The following is a 16282-nucleotide window of genomic DNA, read 5'->3' as shown; positions in this document are numbered from 1 at the left end:
ACATATTTCAGGAAGGAAAAGCATGTGAGGGCAGGTGATTAGGCTGAAGACAAAGGATTAACATAAGAAGTTAATCACAATTTTTGTTTTAGATACAGAAAAGCAAATTAGGCCTCAATACAGGCCAGATACTGATAAAAGAAGTAATCTTAGTTGGGTGGGATTTTTTAACTTAGAAATTAAATTTTCTGTTACATTACTGGTGACAAGCACTCAGGAATTATCTGTTAATAACAAGGTGATTTTCTTGGTTTTAAAAAATACTTTGTTTTTAAAAATACATTGGGGGGGGTTTTCATAGCTTTCTAGACCTTTATCTTTTGAAATACTTAATAATCGCCAACTTAACATATGTGTGAAAATCATTGTCAAAGCTATTTGAGAGAGCTTCCAGCTGGTTTAAATGTAAAGCTCTAATTGCCTTCTAGTCCTTTAATTGGAGCTAAGATACTTCTGCAACATCCTACATATAATATACATGGTTTGAATGGACCAAATTTGTGTTAGGTATTAAATTAAATCCATAGGCTTGCAACTTCATCTTGAACAGAGATTAAAAGTAAAGGCCCTGATTATGGAAGTTTCATTGTTAAATACGTGCAGGGCATTGCAGTGTGGCCTCGTGTGTGTAGCAGAGGTGATGGTTTGTGTTTCTCTCAGGGTGGGAGCCGTTCATTGAGCCGTGGCCCTGCTCAGTGGCCTGGCAGCAGCAAGCCTCCAGCCGCCTGCACCCTCCCCGCCTGAAGCTGGAAGTGAAGGCCAAGCCACGGCTGGATATAAACATCACCTCTGTTCTCATGGGTATGTGGGAGTATTCCCTGAGAACAGCACTCCACAGTCTGCTTTTCACTACTGGAAATGACAGGCAGCTCTAATTAAAGTGCTGCTGGTGTCCTGTGGAGAGAGCGGGTCTGGCCCGAGTCCCTCCACACCTCCCAGGACACTGCACCAGGTGTGGGTGTTTAGGCAGCTTATGTTCTATCAGATGTTGTCAAAGTGTAAAGACATGAGCTGCATATGTTAGAGGTTAGTAGGAATTCTTTCTCTGGTCATATGAATTCTATCAAATTTGTATGTTCTTGGAAATTTATTTTTAATCAGAAACAGGCTTTCATCTAAAGCTTTCTTTACTTCTTAAAAATATTTTGATATTTTTGATATCATTTTTCAGTATATTGACAGGTGTAGTGGGGAGCTCCTCATTTCAGCTTTTTGGTCTCTGAGTACCTGAGCTGTCAATCCTCACCTCTGGAAATCAAACTATTTTGTTCATCATTAAATCCAATTTCATGTGAGCTTCTCCGTTGTGGAGCTCTAATTGTGTGCCTTTCCCAGGAATACTGTTGCTCATTCAGAGTTATTTGGTGTGCACAAAAATAAAAATGCCAACAGAACTTTCTGAACTTTCAGATACAACAGAAAAGCCTTCCTTGGTCCTTTCTCCCCCAGGGAGAACCTGGGAGGTTGGCAGAAAGGGGGAGCCGAGGTGGCAGGGGGAGAAGCAAATCAGTGATTCCTAAAATGATGCCTTTTAAAAGCAGTGATAATAAGTGGTGAAAAAGGTTTATAATTAATATTGTGCCAGAGGACTCAATTGGTGTCTTGATATTTATGCAGGAATGTGCCTCTTAAAAAGAAGCAAACCCCAAAACCCCTAGGAAGTACTTCTAACATGAAAATATTTAAGGTTAATTGCCTCGGCAGGGAGAGCTCTTAGATTGACATAGGAGTATCTTAGAACATGAATTCCACTGAAAGTCTTTTATCTTAGGGATATATATTTTTCTAAGACACTGCTGTGATTTTATGAGCTGTTGTTTGTCTTTAACTTATGTAAGTGACTCACAGAAAAAGCAGTGAAGTGAAACTTGTGCTGTTAAAGTGGAGTAACTTGAGTGTGATGAATTTAACACAGTTTTCAATGACTTTGTTTACTGCCACCTTGAAAACATTGGCTCTCTGTGCTTACATTCCTCTAGAGCAATACACATGTACCAAGCAGTCCTGGATGGAAGATTACTGTAAACAGGACAAAGAAGTGAATGTAATCAGCTCAGAAGACTGCATGGGTTCTTCAGTGGATCCCCCATGTTTTGGGCAGAGTATGTTAGTCATTAATCACACTTTATTTGAAACAGTCCTGACACACATGGTCATCTGTCTAATGTATTACAAGCATAAGTAGTTTGGCTTCACAGAAGACAGTGATTTGTTAGAGATGTTTGGGGAAAAAAAAAAAAAGACAAAAAAGCTGTTTTCTGTTCAATTATGTTCAGTTCTTTTAAAACAAAATGATTTCTGGCTGCTTAGCTATGAGAAAGAGCTTTACACTGCTAATTCTGCTTCCTTTCTGTCTGCCACTCTCAGTTAATAACTCTCATGTCAAGGATTAAATCAGAGTTTTGAGTTTAGGCTGTGTGCAATTCAGAGAGGATCTTTTCCTTTCTGTACCCCAAAGACCTAAATAACTGAGTTTCAGGAAAAAAATACTGGCTTTTTTGTGAAATAATCACCTGAGTAATAGCTCTCAATATGTGGCAGGTCTTTCAGTTTATTTTCTCCCAGAGTTCCTTCTGGAAGGAATTTTATCAACTCTAATGCCAGCTTAGAGTAAGCAAATGGGTGGAGACTTAAAATTGCATGATGTGTATCTTCCCTTATGCATGCAAGGGAACATCTGCCTGTGTTTGTGTGGATTTCCTTACCTGCTAACTTTGTCTTTCCTGTCTGCCAGGCCTCCCTCTTGTCTACCTTAGAACTAGGAGTACAGCCAGTTTGACTAACCTAGAGCATCAGATCTATGCTAGAGGTACTGTACAGCACACAGACACCAAAAGGTGGTTTTCTTCTTTGGAAGGCTCTTGCACAATAAACACTGTGCTGTATGTGGGGCTTTCTGGTGGACTGGCCTCTATATTTACACATAATCAAACCCCAAAAAAACCCTCAAGCTAAATAATGTAACAGCCACTTTTGTTTTAGTGTGCTAGATTTAGTATTTCATCCTGTCATTCTCTGTTCTTCAGGAAAGAATGGAGAAATTTAACCCCATGTAGAAAAATGTCTTTGTAAGGAAGGTTATGTGAACTGTTGATTATCCAGTGTCCCTCTTCTACAGGGACAGTACAGGGAATTGAAAACAGCATAATAATATGACAATACTTAATTTATATTCTAAAAATATTCACCATTATGTTCAATATACATATTTATGCCTAATTTAGCATATTTATGTACTTAAAACTTTCAGATGCTTTCAGAAGCACAGATTGTTTTCAGTACGCCTTAAGAAGTAAAGCATTCCTAATAAATAATTTGTTAATCCATTTGACAGGACAGGTTTTGGGCAAAATCATGGAGTATAAAGTAAGATTTTTTTCATTTTTTGACATTATAGAAGACAAACAGCACAATTCATAAATATATAGCCCTCTAGAAAAGTTAATGATTTGGAGAAAACTTTCTGGAAATCTACATCTGTTTCCTGTTCAAGTACCATTAGAAATGTTTTCTCTGACTTAAAAAAAAAAAAAAGAAACAAAAAAAAAACAAAACAAAAAAACAAAACAAAAAAACAAAATGGAAAATTTTGGATTTATTTTTCTGAAATATTTTTCTGTTTGTTTTTTCCTCCCCAAAGATCAAGCAAGCAGCAAAACATCTAATATTAATTGCTTGGCTTTTAGTAGGGGTTGCAGCTAAATGACTAAATTAATTATGAAAAACTCCTCCTGACAAAGATAGTCTTTTTTTATCAGGCAGTAGTCTCAAAACACAGCTTTTACATTTCTCTTGAAAATCAGGCCATAGTCCCAAAAATTCATTTTAGAAGTCTCCAAAGATAAATTGGCAATAGATTAAACACCAGAGTAAAAGTTCATTTGGCGTCTGGTCTAATTTTGTAGGTCCTGGGCTAGCCAAAAAATTATATAAAATGAAACTCAACACTAAAACCATGTATTTGCTCTTGGCAAAAATCTGAATTTTGACTTTCAAGGATTTCATCTTCTTGTTATTTAATTGGAAATAAGCTCTGTAAGCTTTAGATCAGATTTAAGTCTCCATGGACAACGTGAGGGTACGTAGGGATTTGTTGATGTGACAGAAAATCGTCTGTCATGATCAGTAACTCCTTGAAAAACCTCCCTGCCCTCCCCACACCACCCCTGCTTGCCTCTGGAAACCTTTTGGAGTGACTTCAGATCAGGTCTGGGGAAGAGATTTCTGTCTTAGCTTTTCTTTAAGCAGCTGATTTATTGTGTGTGCCTTCTTTCCCCTTCTCTCATACCAAAGATGTGTGTATTGAGGGAGCGTCATTTATCTTCCTTTTTAAGTAAATTACCGGACTTTGACAGGGGTTTTTCTGTGTCCAAACTCAGTAAGTATTTTCACAGATTCCAGGCACTGCAGTGTGGAAGATGAGAGTAACACTTGTGTGCCTGTTAGAAATTTGTGCTTGGAAAATGTCGAACATGGGAGGAGTAATATCTTCTTCTGGTGTTTTGCTGTCCTAGCAGTTTAACAAAACCAGATTGTTTTTGGTTGCTCTCAATTTATTTTCCATACTTCAGTAGGCTTTATCCTGCATAGGAAAACATTTCTACTTGTTCAGGCTTTGAGAATAAAAGTCCCTTTAAAGGGGATACTGGCTAACCCTGTATTTGTCACATTAAATACAGCATAAATCTTAATTATAAATGATTTTGTGTTCAATATTTAATGAGCATTTAGATGTACATAAAAGGTTTCTGATTATGCTTGGGTTTTTAGTTAGATTTTCTACTTGTTAGGTGTAGCTGAAGGCATAGTATAAGACTTGGTATAAAGAAACAAAAGAACATGTAGATTAAGCTCAGTTCCAAGGGGGGTTGATGTAGGGGAAGAATGTCTGTTTGTTTTGTACCATTTCTTTAGTAGTTACTAATTGTAAAATCTTTGTAGGTAATCTGATGTCCTGTTTCTTTGATTTCTTCAGTTAGTGTAGGTTGTGGTTCTCCAGCCATTGTATCTCATCCCACATTAACATCTGATGAATGTTTCTCATGGTTGTTCAGACAAGGCTGTGTTCTGTTTTGTAGCTGAAATGAAGACCCCAAAGCGCAGGCAGCCGTTCGTCCCCTTTGCTCTGAGAAATCACACTGGCTGCACTCTGTGGTTTGCCACCCTGACTACAACCCCAACCCGGTAAGGAGCTCTTCAGGGATCACTTCAAATGTATTTGTCTGGCTGCTCTTCCATGTCAGCCAAAGCCTGTTGTTTTCACTGCTTTTGTTTTGTAGAGACACGTAGGCAACTCCCAGTTTTACTCAGTTAAGAGCCTTTTCTTTGACATAGAGATAGTTTTATTATTAAACAAAATAGATTTTTTTATGAAGACAGCTAGCAGTATGTGGAAACCAGTCAAGTACATTCGTGGTGTGAATGTGTTCACTGCAGAACTGAGACAGACTAAAAAAACACTTGCAACTTGAAGTAGTCATTTTGTAAAATGCTGTGATTCTCTTCACAGGGCTGCGCTGTCTCACAGTGGGAGTCCAGGTGTTGTTCCTGAGGAAAACGGGACGTTGCTGGGTGATGCCCATAATGTCAGTGAATGGCAGGAGGTTATCACTGGGGAAGAGGTTCCGTTTGAGTTTGAAACCAGAGGGAAACTCAGACACAGGTGAAGGGACCAGGCCATGAGATGTTCTGACAGTCTCGTATGTGGAACACACAGGTTCACAGTTGTGAGGGCACTGGCAGGTGTCACATTAAATATGGCTTTTCTTTAAAATCTACTGTTAATATTTAGTTTCTGGTTTTAATACTCTTGTATGGACAGAAATTATAATTTCTCTGGTAAAGCAGCAACTATTGCTGGTGGTGGCAGCTATTCCTATATGAGAGTTGGATCATTGTAAGCTTTTTAGAAGGGCTCGGGGGTGTTGGTTACAAATCAATGTCCTGTCCTTTATTTTAAAGGACTGTTGGGGTGGTATGGTTGTTATCAGAGGTAAGAACTAGAGCTTGTTAACAAATATGTAGCACGCTTTTATTTTTGCAACATAGTTTTGTCTGTGTGTTCCTTAGGAAGGGTGGAGTAATTAGACAAAATCAGGTCCATTTATCAATGGAATGGAAAAACTCTTAAGATTTTTTAATGCCTCAGTGAGATTCTTTCAACAGAATCCAGAGGATGTTTGTGGTTTGAACTGTTTGGTATTTAGTTTGTATAATAATGCTTAATAATAATTTGACTTGATCCCACCTGGTAGGCACACACATGATCTAAGGATTCATCAGTTGCAAGTGAGAGTAAATGGCTGGGAAGAAGTGAGTCCAGTGTCTGTAGACAAAGTGGGAACATATTTCCGATACGCTGCACCAGATAAGAATTCCTCCTCTTCTACTGTAAGTTCTGATTTTGAGTGTTTTAAAAGAATGTGTGTAAATTAGGAGTAATGATGTCTGCAGTATTTTGATCTAAAAGCATCTGCTGTATGAGATTGTCCTCTTTCCAGTTAGCCTGGATTGGGAGAGCTTGGAGGTGCTGGGTTCCTAACTGTGTAAGCAAACCACAGGCAGAGCAGTCAGCACTTGATCTGTGCTTGGCAGGCAGAGCTTCCAGTGACAGAGCAAATGTATTAGTGACAGGCCATGCACTCGTGGAGACTGAGCTTTAAATCAGCCCAGCATTTCAGCAGCTACTTTTATTTCTTTTATTGCAGGAATGCTTTTCATGTGTTTAATTTGCTTAAAATAAACAACACTGGCAATTTCCTGGAAGCCTATGGATTGTTTTTGAAGTATGTGGCTCTGTAGACAAATTATACTTGTCATGAAGGGAAAATGCAGTTGTAATAATCAGCAGGCTGGCATTTGGTGGAGACTCAGTGATAAAAATGGTCTTGTAGATGTCAAGACTAAGTTTTGAGACTAGCTACTGGAAGTTACTGAGCACTGGACAAATAGGAGGGTGAGATCTTTTTGGTATGAAACAATTAAATTAAACTTGATACTGCTGACAAGAGCCAGTGGTCTCTTACTTGAATTTTCTGATGTTTTTATATCGAAGCACAAAAAGGATCATCTCTCTGTAATTTGAATATTGAAGGAAAAGGATGCAAATTATGAGATTATGATAAATTAATGAGAACTTCTGTTTAGCAACATCTCCTGGAGAATTTTTCTTAACAACAAACCCTCTATAAGCTTCATTTTTTTGCAAAGCAGTGTTGCAAACAGGCTTTGCTAATCGAGTTCTGACGTGATAGCAAGCTGTACTGAAGGTCAGAAACACAAAATGATGAAAGTTTATTCTTCTGTAGCAAAGTTCTGTGTTAAAGCTGAGAGTCGTATCTTAAAAGTTGAACTACTTTAACCGTCTTGTTTACTTTCCTCCCAGCTTGGAAGTCCAATAAATAGAACAAATATAATACATCCACAAGTCTATGTGAGTATATATTTTCATTTTTTTGAGAACTACTTAAGTAAGAGCTGGGAAACTCTACAAGTGAAGCGGCTTTTCTATCCTTCTGGTACCTTTTCAGTAGGAAAGAAGCAAAATTTAAGCAAACAAAATGCAGTTTTAAATCAGAACAAATACTATGATTTATCATTTGTCACCAGTATAAATGTTTGAAAAATTTGTCTTAAATTCCAATATATGAATTCTAGCATGTAAACACATAGTAAATGTTGCTTTCAGGATCAAAGTGGCAATGGCTGTGTAATGTAGAAGGTAAAACACCACAGCAGAAGGGCAGCTATGAGTGAACAAAGTATGAATACATTAGGAAAGCTCCACTTTATTTCCCAGTTTTGACAGATAGGAATGATGAGTGACTGGTAACTATATGAGGCTTAGACTTCAAACTCCACAGATTTATTAAATAACATAATAGCAAGATGATTTATGAAGTTCTCTTGGGATCTGTATTGCTGTTATATGAACTTTTTGAGAAAGATTTTGAGAAAGATAATGGAGTTAGTAGTATGTGGAATTGCTTTTTAATAATTTTACTGTGCTTTGGGGAGGAGGTACAGGATTAAAAACCACCATTATTAAACTATTTATACACCTTATGAGTTGCACATGGTTGGACTCAGTTGCCAAGTTTTTCTCCAGAAGTTAGTGCTTTGTAGTGGAGGTGTCCCTCTTCTAGATAAATTCATTACCTGAGCTTTTTAATGCTTTTAAATATCTTCCAGTTTTCTTCATTGCCTCCAGTTCGTGTGGTGTTTGAAGTGACCATGGAGGGGAGCGCCCGGAAGGTGATAACAGTGCGCTCAGCCTTGATGGTGAAGAACAAGCTGGAAACTCCAATGGAGCTGAGACTGGACAGTCCTTCTGCCCCTGATAGTGAGTGCTGTATCCTCCTATGCCCCACATTCCTGTAGCATTCCCTGTACACTGTGGGGCATTCAGCTTTCTCCACAAGGACATTCACCACCAGCTGTAATGCTTCGCACCAGGACAGACCTCCCTGGACAGGATATGGGGCATGTTAAGAAGAAAACAGCAAGACACTAGAGAGCCCAGTAGGATTTTTTGATTGTTGTTCAGATAAACAGGGAAAGCTGCGACTCTGTAAAGACTGAATCTTATTTCTGTATGTAGGGAAGTTGTCTCTTTAGCAGCAGTCTAGAGGGTTTTGGTGTTACCTTGCAAAGGTTTAGTGTAGAAAGGTAATGATACACTGATAGTGAACCAAAAGGTTTGAAGAATGAGGTTTTTTGTAACAAGCATTTTCACTAAAGCATTTGAGTACCAGCAAGTTTTTAGGCTGTTTCAGATTTACACAATGAAATTAGTCTGCTGCCAGTTTGTTAATAGAGCTGAAAATAACAGGTTGGTTTTTGAAACATGCATAAAGCAGGAAGTGATTTACATTAAAATTAAATGTATTGCCTTAAAAATTTGAGACTTACTGCTTAAAAATTTAATGGTTTTTAGTAAAGAAGCCTCTTTTGATATGTGTATTTTCTTTTCTGGTTGCAGAGCCTGTAGTCCTTCCAGCAGTTATGCCAGGAGATTCCTTTGCTATTCCATTACATCTCACATCCTGGCGTTTGCAAGCCAGGCCCAAAGGAATGGGAGTCTTCTTCTGTAAAGCTCCAATTCACTGGACTAATGTCCAGAAGGCAGCAGAGGTGAGCAGCAGCAAGAGGGAGTGTCATTCCATGGAGTCTGAAAACAGCCAGTTCTTCAGGTAATTAAAGCCCAGTTCTTTTTCTGTAAACTCTGATAAATGAACTCCTGTGAAAGTAAAGAACAGGAAAGAAAATGTTTAGAGATGAAAGCTGCTACAGTTTAGTGGGCTGTTTATTGGGTCTGTTGAATAGTGAGAAAGCAGTGAAGTGTAGCTGCTCTGTTTCTGCAGGGCTCCTTGAAGTCCCTCTGGCAGTGCTTGTTAAACTTCTGACAGTACAAAGCACACTATGAATATTTATTGTAAAAAAAAGAGAAAAGAAAAAGCTAGAAAATAGGATGTGAACTTATATTAAATTAACTGCTCTGTCTCACTGAGGATAAAGAGTGGTTTTCCAAAGAAATGTTCACAAATACTCACTCTTTGTCCCCAGTGTCCTCTGCTCAGTCCTGAGGCCAAAATTCTCTCTGCATAGTGAGGACTTAATGGAATTTTGTAGCTTTCTGATATGATTGATTTAGGATTGCTCTGCATTTAGGAAATACTAGGATAGGGATTATGGAAATTGTGTCAGGAAATGACCTTTGCACCCCATATCATGGCCTTTGCACACAGTTACTGCTGTGTGTCAGTCTCATGATTAATTTCCTAATACACTGGGTTTTTTAATGTATCACAGTGAGAAAAATAAACAAATTATTTAAAATGAATGCTTACCAACTGAATTTTTCACCTTAACTAATGAAAAGCTGAAATGGTCAAGTGGTCAGAGCAAGGTTATATCTACTGGGAAGAAGGACACATTGAGCATTTATGTTTAAAAACATGATTATAGTTTGCTTTAATGGTTAAAAATCTGCTTTTAGTAGCAGTTAAGAACATGCTTTTGCAAGTTTACAAAAGTTGGTTTTAAAGGTGGTAAGCTCTAATGGCCATTTTCTGTTGGGTCTCTGAAAGACCAGTTTTTGGGGAACTAACTTTGTTTAAAATCAGAAAACTCATGTTGTCTTAATGTCAGGCATAAATACAAAAGACCTTATAATAATCTGCAAAATGATTATGTGGAGAACAACTCTAAATGCTGTTTTTCTTATCAATCCTGAAGTTAGAGTACGTTTGAGGACGTAGTGCAATACAGAAAGACAAGGTTTGATTGTTCTGTCAAATTGATTGACTTCTCACGTGTGTTGGCATTCCCAGGTTTTGTGTTGCCATAAAGAAGGAAAATTACCCAGATTACATGCCCTCCAGCATATTCTCTGACAGTGCTAAGCAGATTTTCAGGCAGCCTGGGCATACCATTTATCTCCTGCCAACGGTGGTGATCTGCAATCTGCTGCCTTGTGAGCTGGAGTTCTACGTGAAGGGTTTGCCCATCAGTGGGACACTGAAGCCTGGCAAAGAGGTCGCCTTGCACACGGCTGACACAGCCCAGAACATTGAGCTCGGTAAGGCTCCTGCTCAGGGACCATTTACTGCTCCTCCCTGGACCTCCAGGAAACTTGTTTATGCAAGGAACTATGGCGCAGAATGGAAAAATAGAAAGCATTTAAATTATGTTTTCATTGGGTTGCAGGGCTTCTTATTTTTAATGACGAAGTGAGCACACTGGAAAAAAACCAACCCAATATTGCCATCATTCCTCCAAATCTGTCATTTAGAATGTTCGTTGTTCAGTTCTTGTTTTCCTGATAGTGGAAACTGGAGAGGACAGTGGTAAAGAGAGGAATAAATCAAATAAGCGCCAATATTTTGGGTGGTTTTGCTCTTTTCTTTTTGACAGAAATACTCAGTGTTGAGAGTATATGTGGAGTTACTTAACATGGGCTGGACCTGTAATGCCTAAAGCAATAATTAGCCCTAAGCAGGGTCCCTTACAGAACTTGTTTTGCTGTTTGTGACTTAAACTGAGGCATTTCTTCATGAAGTCAGAGCTTACTGGGCAGATTGAAAAGTTGATCAAGGTGGGCTCTATGGCAGATTAGGGAGATCAAATTACGTGAAACACCAATTTAATGCTTACCAAAACCTCGTGATTGAGTGGGTGATGTTTTATTTTGTTCTGCTTTGTTCTGTTTCATAGGGGTATTGCTAGAAAACTTCCCAATCTGCAAAGAGCTGTTGATTCCTCCAGGGACACAAAACTACATGGTGCGGATGCGACTGTACGATGTCAATAAACGGCTGCTCAATCTGACCATACGGATTGTGTGTCGTGCTGAAGGCTCTCTGAAAATACTCATTTCAGCTCCATATTGGTTAATCAACAAAACAGGCAAGTTCTGCTGTAATCATGAAGTGGGAAATAAGGATTTCCTGTAGTGTTCTGATTAGCTTTCTAGCCAAGTAACATTTTTAAATGCTACTTAAAAGGAACAAGTATAGCAACTGGGTTGCTATTTTACAGATTTTCAAACATGACCTGTTGTACCTTTCAATAAGTCGATATAGATTAGATCACTGTTAAAATTCATGGTTTTCAAAGACTGAAATGCTTTGAGAAGGCAACAGGTGTGAATTGCAGTGAGTCTGTGTGAACTTCTACTGGCACTTTCAGGTCTGCACGGACCAGTCTCATGACCTGCAGCCATGAACAGCTGTTTTAAGAAGATTAGATGAAGAACTAGAAGGAGAATTCATGCACAGTAATGGCTAAAATACTACAACAAAAAAATCTTGGTTTCCTTAATTTGAAATTTTTACTGTTCTCATTTTAAGTTGTACAAAGGTGATGTGTAGTTGAACACTTTTTTTCTGTGTTTACTTAAAGGATTGCCACTTATCTTCAGACAAGATAATGCAAAAACAGATGCAGCTGGTCAGTTTGAAGAGCATGAGCTTGCTAGAAGCCTCAGCCCACTGCTGTTCTGTTATGCTGATAAAGAACAGCCAAACTTGTAAGTAAGAAGGGCAATCAGGCAGAACTTTATAAAGGTGAAATTAGTAAGATGACCTCTGAAATTATTAAGTGTTTTAATACTGCATTGAGCATATTGAATTCTTAGACACTTCCTACTGAAAGCTCCTTGGTTGGCCAATTCTGTGTCTCAATTTATTCAAAATTTTTTTTTTATTTCAAAGATATAAGACACACAAATGCTATCATGATTAATCGGTCTGGAAATTACCAAGCTTTTTACAGGACATGGCCATTTGCTCCTTACCAATGTGTTGAAAGGGCTTATGGCAGAAATGCAGAATGAGTCACTCAGTAAGAGATTTATCATGGCTTCAAATGCTTCTGTATCCAGACACATACTCTTTTTCTGTCTGGGCATGTGTTTGATCATCAGCATCATGTTGCTACCTGATCCTTCAATTAAATGACTAAACTTTTGTGTTTCCTTCTTACCCGTAGTTGCACAATGCGGGTTGGAAGAGGAATCCATCCTGAAGGTATGCCTGGCTGGTGCCAGGGTTTCTCCCTGGATGGTGGTAGTGGTGTCAGAGCCCTCAAGGTGATCCAGCATGGAAACCGGCCAGGCCTCATCTATAACATCGGTAGGTGGTGATGGGAACACTGGAAAACCCTGTGGAACTCCTGGTGAGATACAATGTCAGTGACACCAGAAACAGAACAATTGCAGCAGAGAAACATATCTTCTTAAAGGCTTTTGGGGTCCAGAGAAAACCATTCAACAAAAGATTGTATTCTAATATTTTTATGTCTTGTTTTGAACTTTATTAGCTTATATATTAGTTTTCAGTTATTTTTAATTTTACATTTCATCACTGAGTGTTAATAACTACATTGTCAAACTGTTCTGTCTGCTTCTGTGGTTTTATTCCCCCTGTATGTTAATTCTAAGTACATTCTAAATCCCATGACGTTACTCTGATTGTTTTAAGTGTCTGTGTGCTGTAACTGTTAAGCCACGTGCTGCTTCTGTGGGTTTTGCTTGGTGATGCCTGCATAGGCTGATGTGCAGCTCCTGGATTCCTTGTGCTCCTGGTGTACATGAAGTACAAGCAGGTTTTAGTTTTGAATTAAATGAGAGTCTGGAACTTACTCTGCAGTGATTGTCAAGGAACTTTTCATACGTTTAAAAGTTAAATAATTACTTTCATTGAAATTCTTTTGATTGGGAATTAGTTGGGGTTTTTTTATCTTGAGTTATCTTCAGTATCTAAATTGTACTTGAGAAATAGAGGGTAACAAATGGCATAAGGTTACATTTACTATTTAAAAATAATGTTCCAGTTCAATACAGTGGTATGCCACCAAACCTTCATCTCAGGAACCAAAGAAAGAACTCGCATTCTCTGAAATATATTGTGTCAGCTGTCTTTTTCTTTTTTCACCTTGTTTTTTTACTAGGTATTGATGTTAAAAAAGGCAGAGGCCGTTACATTGACACCTGCATGGTCACCTTTGCTCCCCGGTACCTGTTAGACAATAAATCAAGCTACAAACTGGCCTTTGTTCAGCGGGAATTCGCCAGAGGTCGGGTAAGAAGCTTCCTGGTGCTGACTTTTTAGCATAGTACTGTACTTAGTCACAGCATCTGCTCACCAAGAAGAGCAGACCTTGTTCTTGAAACTATTCTTGGCTTGTTATGAGGATCTTTCTCATTATTGCAATAGTAGCATCCCCCTGACAGAAGAATGGCTGGCTTGTATTTTAGAGGTGTATAGGTTAATAGTGGATTTTTCAGTGCTGCGATTATTTACCAATTATTTACCAATTTCTGTTCCTAGGGAACATCCAATCCTGATGGTTACATCTCCACACTCCCTGGTTCCAGTGTTGTGTTCCATTGGCCAAGGAATGATTATGATCAGCTGTTGTGTGTGAGGCTGATGGACGTCCCAAACTGCATTTGGTCCGGGGGCTTTGAGGTCAACAAGAACAATTCATTCCACATTAACATGAGGTAGCTGTGACCTATAAATCTTCTGCAGCTGCAGTGTTTTGATAGAAGCAGCTGTTTACACTGCAGATAATGCAGATCAGAAGTTTACCTGTCCTGTACTGTGCTCTTGTTCAGGGACACTCTGGGAAAATGTTACTTTTTAAGAGTGGAAATTACCCTTCAAGGAGCCACGTACCGCATTGCGTTCAGCGACACCGACCAGTTACCGCCGCCTTTCCGCATTGACAATTTCTCCAAGGTAAAAGAACCAGACCCCATATTTTTTACCTTTACGTCTTTTTAGTAAAAAAAGTAGTTCTTCTGTATTTGTTAGAAGTGAGAGCTGACTAACTTGTGTAATGAAATGAAACGTAAGTCTGTGTATTTGTCTGTAATAATTGTAATTTTCTGAAGTTCTAGTAAAAATTGGTAGTTTGCAGCTACATCATCTTTTTCAAGTAATAGTGGTAACATTGTGACTTTCATGAGTGCTTTAAAAGTCTCACAAGGAGGAGAAGTGTTACCAATGAGAGGGATGATATTTAATCTGTTCTAGTCTTGTAATTTAGATTAGCAGGGTTTGAGATGCTCCATGGGCCTGCAGACATTTTAAACCAGAGATGGCAGATAAAAGCAAATATGATGTGTCTCATCCCATTAAAATTCTCGTTACTTGAGACCTGAATAGAAGAATATGCATATGGAAATGACTGAGTGGGGGGAAAAAAGAAGTGATCTGAACATGTTTCAGTCATCAACTCCTGATAAATGCGCAAATGATAGCAAAAAGTCTGTCTGATGAACAATTCCTGTATGAACAAACTCCTCCTTCCTGACTGTTACAGGTGCCAGTTGTGTTTAAGCAGCACGGGGTGATAGAGCCCAGGCTGTCCACTGATGTGAAGCCCATGACCTCTCTGGATTATGCATGGGATGAGCCCATCCTGCCTCCCTTCATCACGCTGACAGTGAAAGGAGCAGGCTCCTCAGAAGTTGTCTGCTGCATGAATGACTTCCAGGACAGCAAACAGCTCTTCTATGAAAACTTCATCTATATTGCTGCTACATATACTTTCTCAGGGTAATTCTTTATATCTTTGATGGAAATATTTTTGATGTTCACATGAAGCTTTAATTAATTATATCAAATTATTATTCTCTTAATGGTTACCATTCAAAAGTTTTTCACATGGAATTAAACTTCTGTCTTGTAGACAGAAGAAATGCCAAATTCAGAAGTTGTATAGCTGTCAGTAATTTGTGTATTTTGCCTCATTTGGACATAGTACCTTTGCTTTAGAGGTGCAGCTTGACACTGTTTGTTCTGTCACACAGTGAGAAGGATTTAGCATCTGGCATCTGCTGTGACCCCATTATGTGGTCTTGGAAGAGTCAGGATGTTTGGGTCCCTCTCTGGGGCCTTAAATGTCTTTTGGTGTATAAAGGACTCTTTACCACAAGTCACACCTATTTACAACATGCCTCTGAGGTTTAAGGTTGCACTAGTTTATATGCTACTGAAAACAGCTCTGGGAGATTGATACAGGGCTTTGTTACTTTCTTCAATATGAGGTAGAAAACTGTCTTTTAATTCATCTGTTTTGCCTGTGAATTTCCTAGTTTCAGTGAGAAATCAAAGCCCCTTTTAAGAATGTACTCAAGTTACCATCTTGCCCTGGTAATTCCTAACAAGAGGGGAAGACCCCCCAATATAAATGTTAGTCTGTATTGGGCTGTATTGGAAGTGTGAACTTCCAGTTTGAATTTTGGTGCAGATCTGATTCATGCTATAAAAAGAAGCTGCTACTCTGAACAAACATGATGCTGTTTTGTTGGTGTTCCAGGTTACAGGAGCCAAGTGTAAGACATGTTGCTTCAAATAAGGATGCTGCAAATGCAGAGCTTGTCCTTGATGTTTCTCCAAAGACTCAACGAGTTTTGCTGAAAAAGAAGGTACCAAGATACGTTTGACCTTTTTTTTTTAATAATACTGTTGCTATGTACAGAAGTACAATCAAATGCTGAGAGTAGGACGACATTAAAAAAAGTTCTGGTTTTAAAGGGTAGAGAGAGACTCCAGAGTGATCGGAGATTATTTTGAATTATGGTGGTGTTTCTGTATAAGATTTTTATAGGGGTAAAGGTGACCAAAAAGGGAATTGGAGTAAAGTAGCAAGGAAGGTTGTAAATGCCTCCAAGACAACAGAATGTGGTAGTTGCGTGTTCGATATTCTCATGAAGTTACAAGGTAGGACATGCTTCCTTTTCAGGAGCATTGTAAGCCACGTCATCTATTTC

General features: G+C 38.6%; 1 protein-coding gene across 4 annotated transcripts in view; it reads left to right on the top strand.

Moving 5' to 3' along the window:
• Window positions 1-16282, top strand: part of VPS13D (vacuolar protein sorting 13 homolog D) — a 96252-nt gene that overhangs the window by 33748 nt on the left and 46222 nt on the right. For 2 of the 4 annotated variants that reach the window (XM_066334314.1, XM_066334311.1), the window contains exons 38-55: window positions 661-801; window positions 1980-2102; window positions 2735-2809; window positions 5079-5184; window positions 5510-5662; window positions 6255-6390; window positions 7385-7432; window positions 8191-8341; window positions 8981-9191; window positions 10332-10579; window positions 11215-11406; window positions 11902-12028; window positions 12490-12632; window positions 13450-13580; window positions 13830-14005; window positions 14120-14243; window positions 14830-15065; window positions 15829-15937. In XM_066334314.1, coding sequence (XP_066190411.1) covers window positions 661-801; window positions 1980-2102; window positions 2735-2809; window positions 5079-5184; window positions 5510-5662; window positions 6255-6390; window positions 7385-7432; window positions 8191-8341; window positions 8981-9191; window positions 10332-10579; window positions 11215-11406; window positions 11902-12028; window positions 12490-12632; window positions 13450-13580; window positions 13830-14005; window positions 14120-14243; window positions 14830-15065; window positions 15829-15937 — 2630 coding nt within the window. The remainder of the gene's footprint in view (window positions 1-660; window positions 802-1979; window positions 2103-2734; window positions 2810-5078; window positions 5185-5509; window positions 5663-6254; window positions 6391-7384; window positions 7433-8190; window positions 8342-8980; window positions 9192-10331; window positions 10580-11214; window positions 11407-11901; window positions 12029-12489; window positions 12633-13449; window positions 13581-13829; window positions 14006-14119; window positions 14244-14829; window positions 15066-15828; window positions 15938-16282) is intronic. The other 2 variants (XM_066334313.1, XM_066334312.1) reach the window with 1 other exon arrangement.

This window comes from Sylvia atricapilla, chromosome 22 (assembly GCF_009819655.1).
Source record: "Sylvia atricapilla isolate bSylAtr1 chromosome 22, bSylAtr1.pri, whole genome shotgun sequence".
In the NCBI taxonomy this organism is placed as follows: Eukaryota; Metazoa; Chordata; class Aves; order Passeriformes; family Sylviidae; genus Sylvia; species Sylvia atricapilla.
The sequence above is the reverse complement of the archived record's forward strand: the minus strand, read 5'-3'. Positions and strand labels throughout refer to the sequence as shown.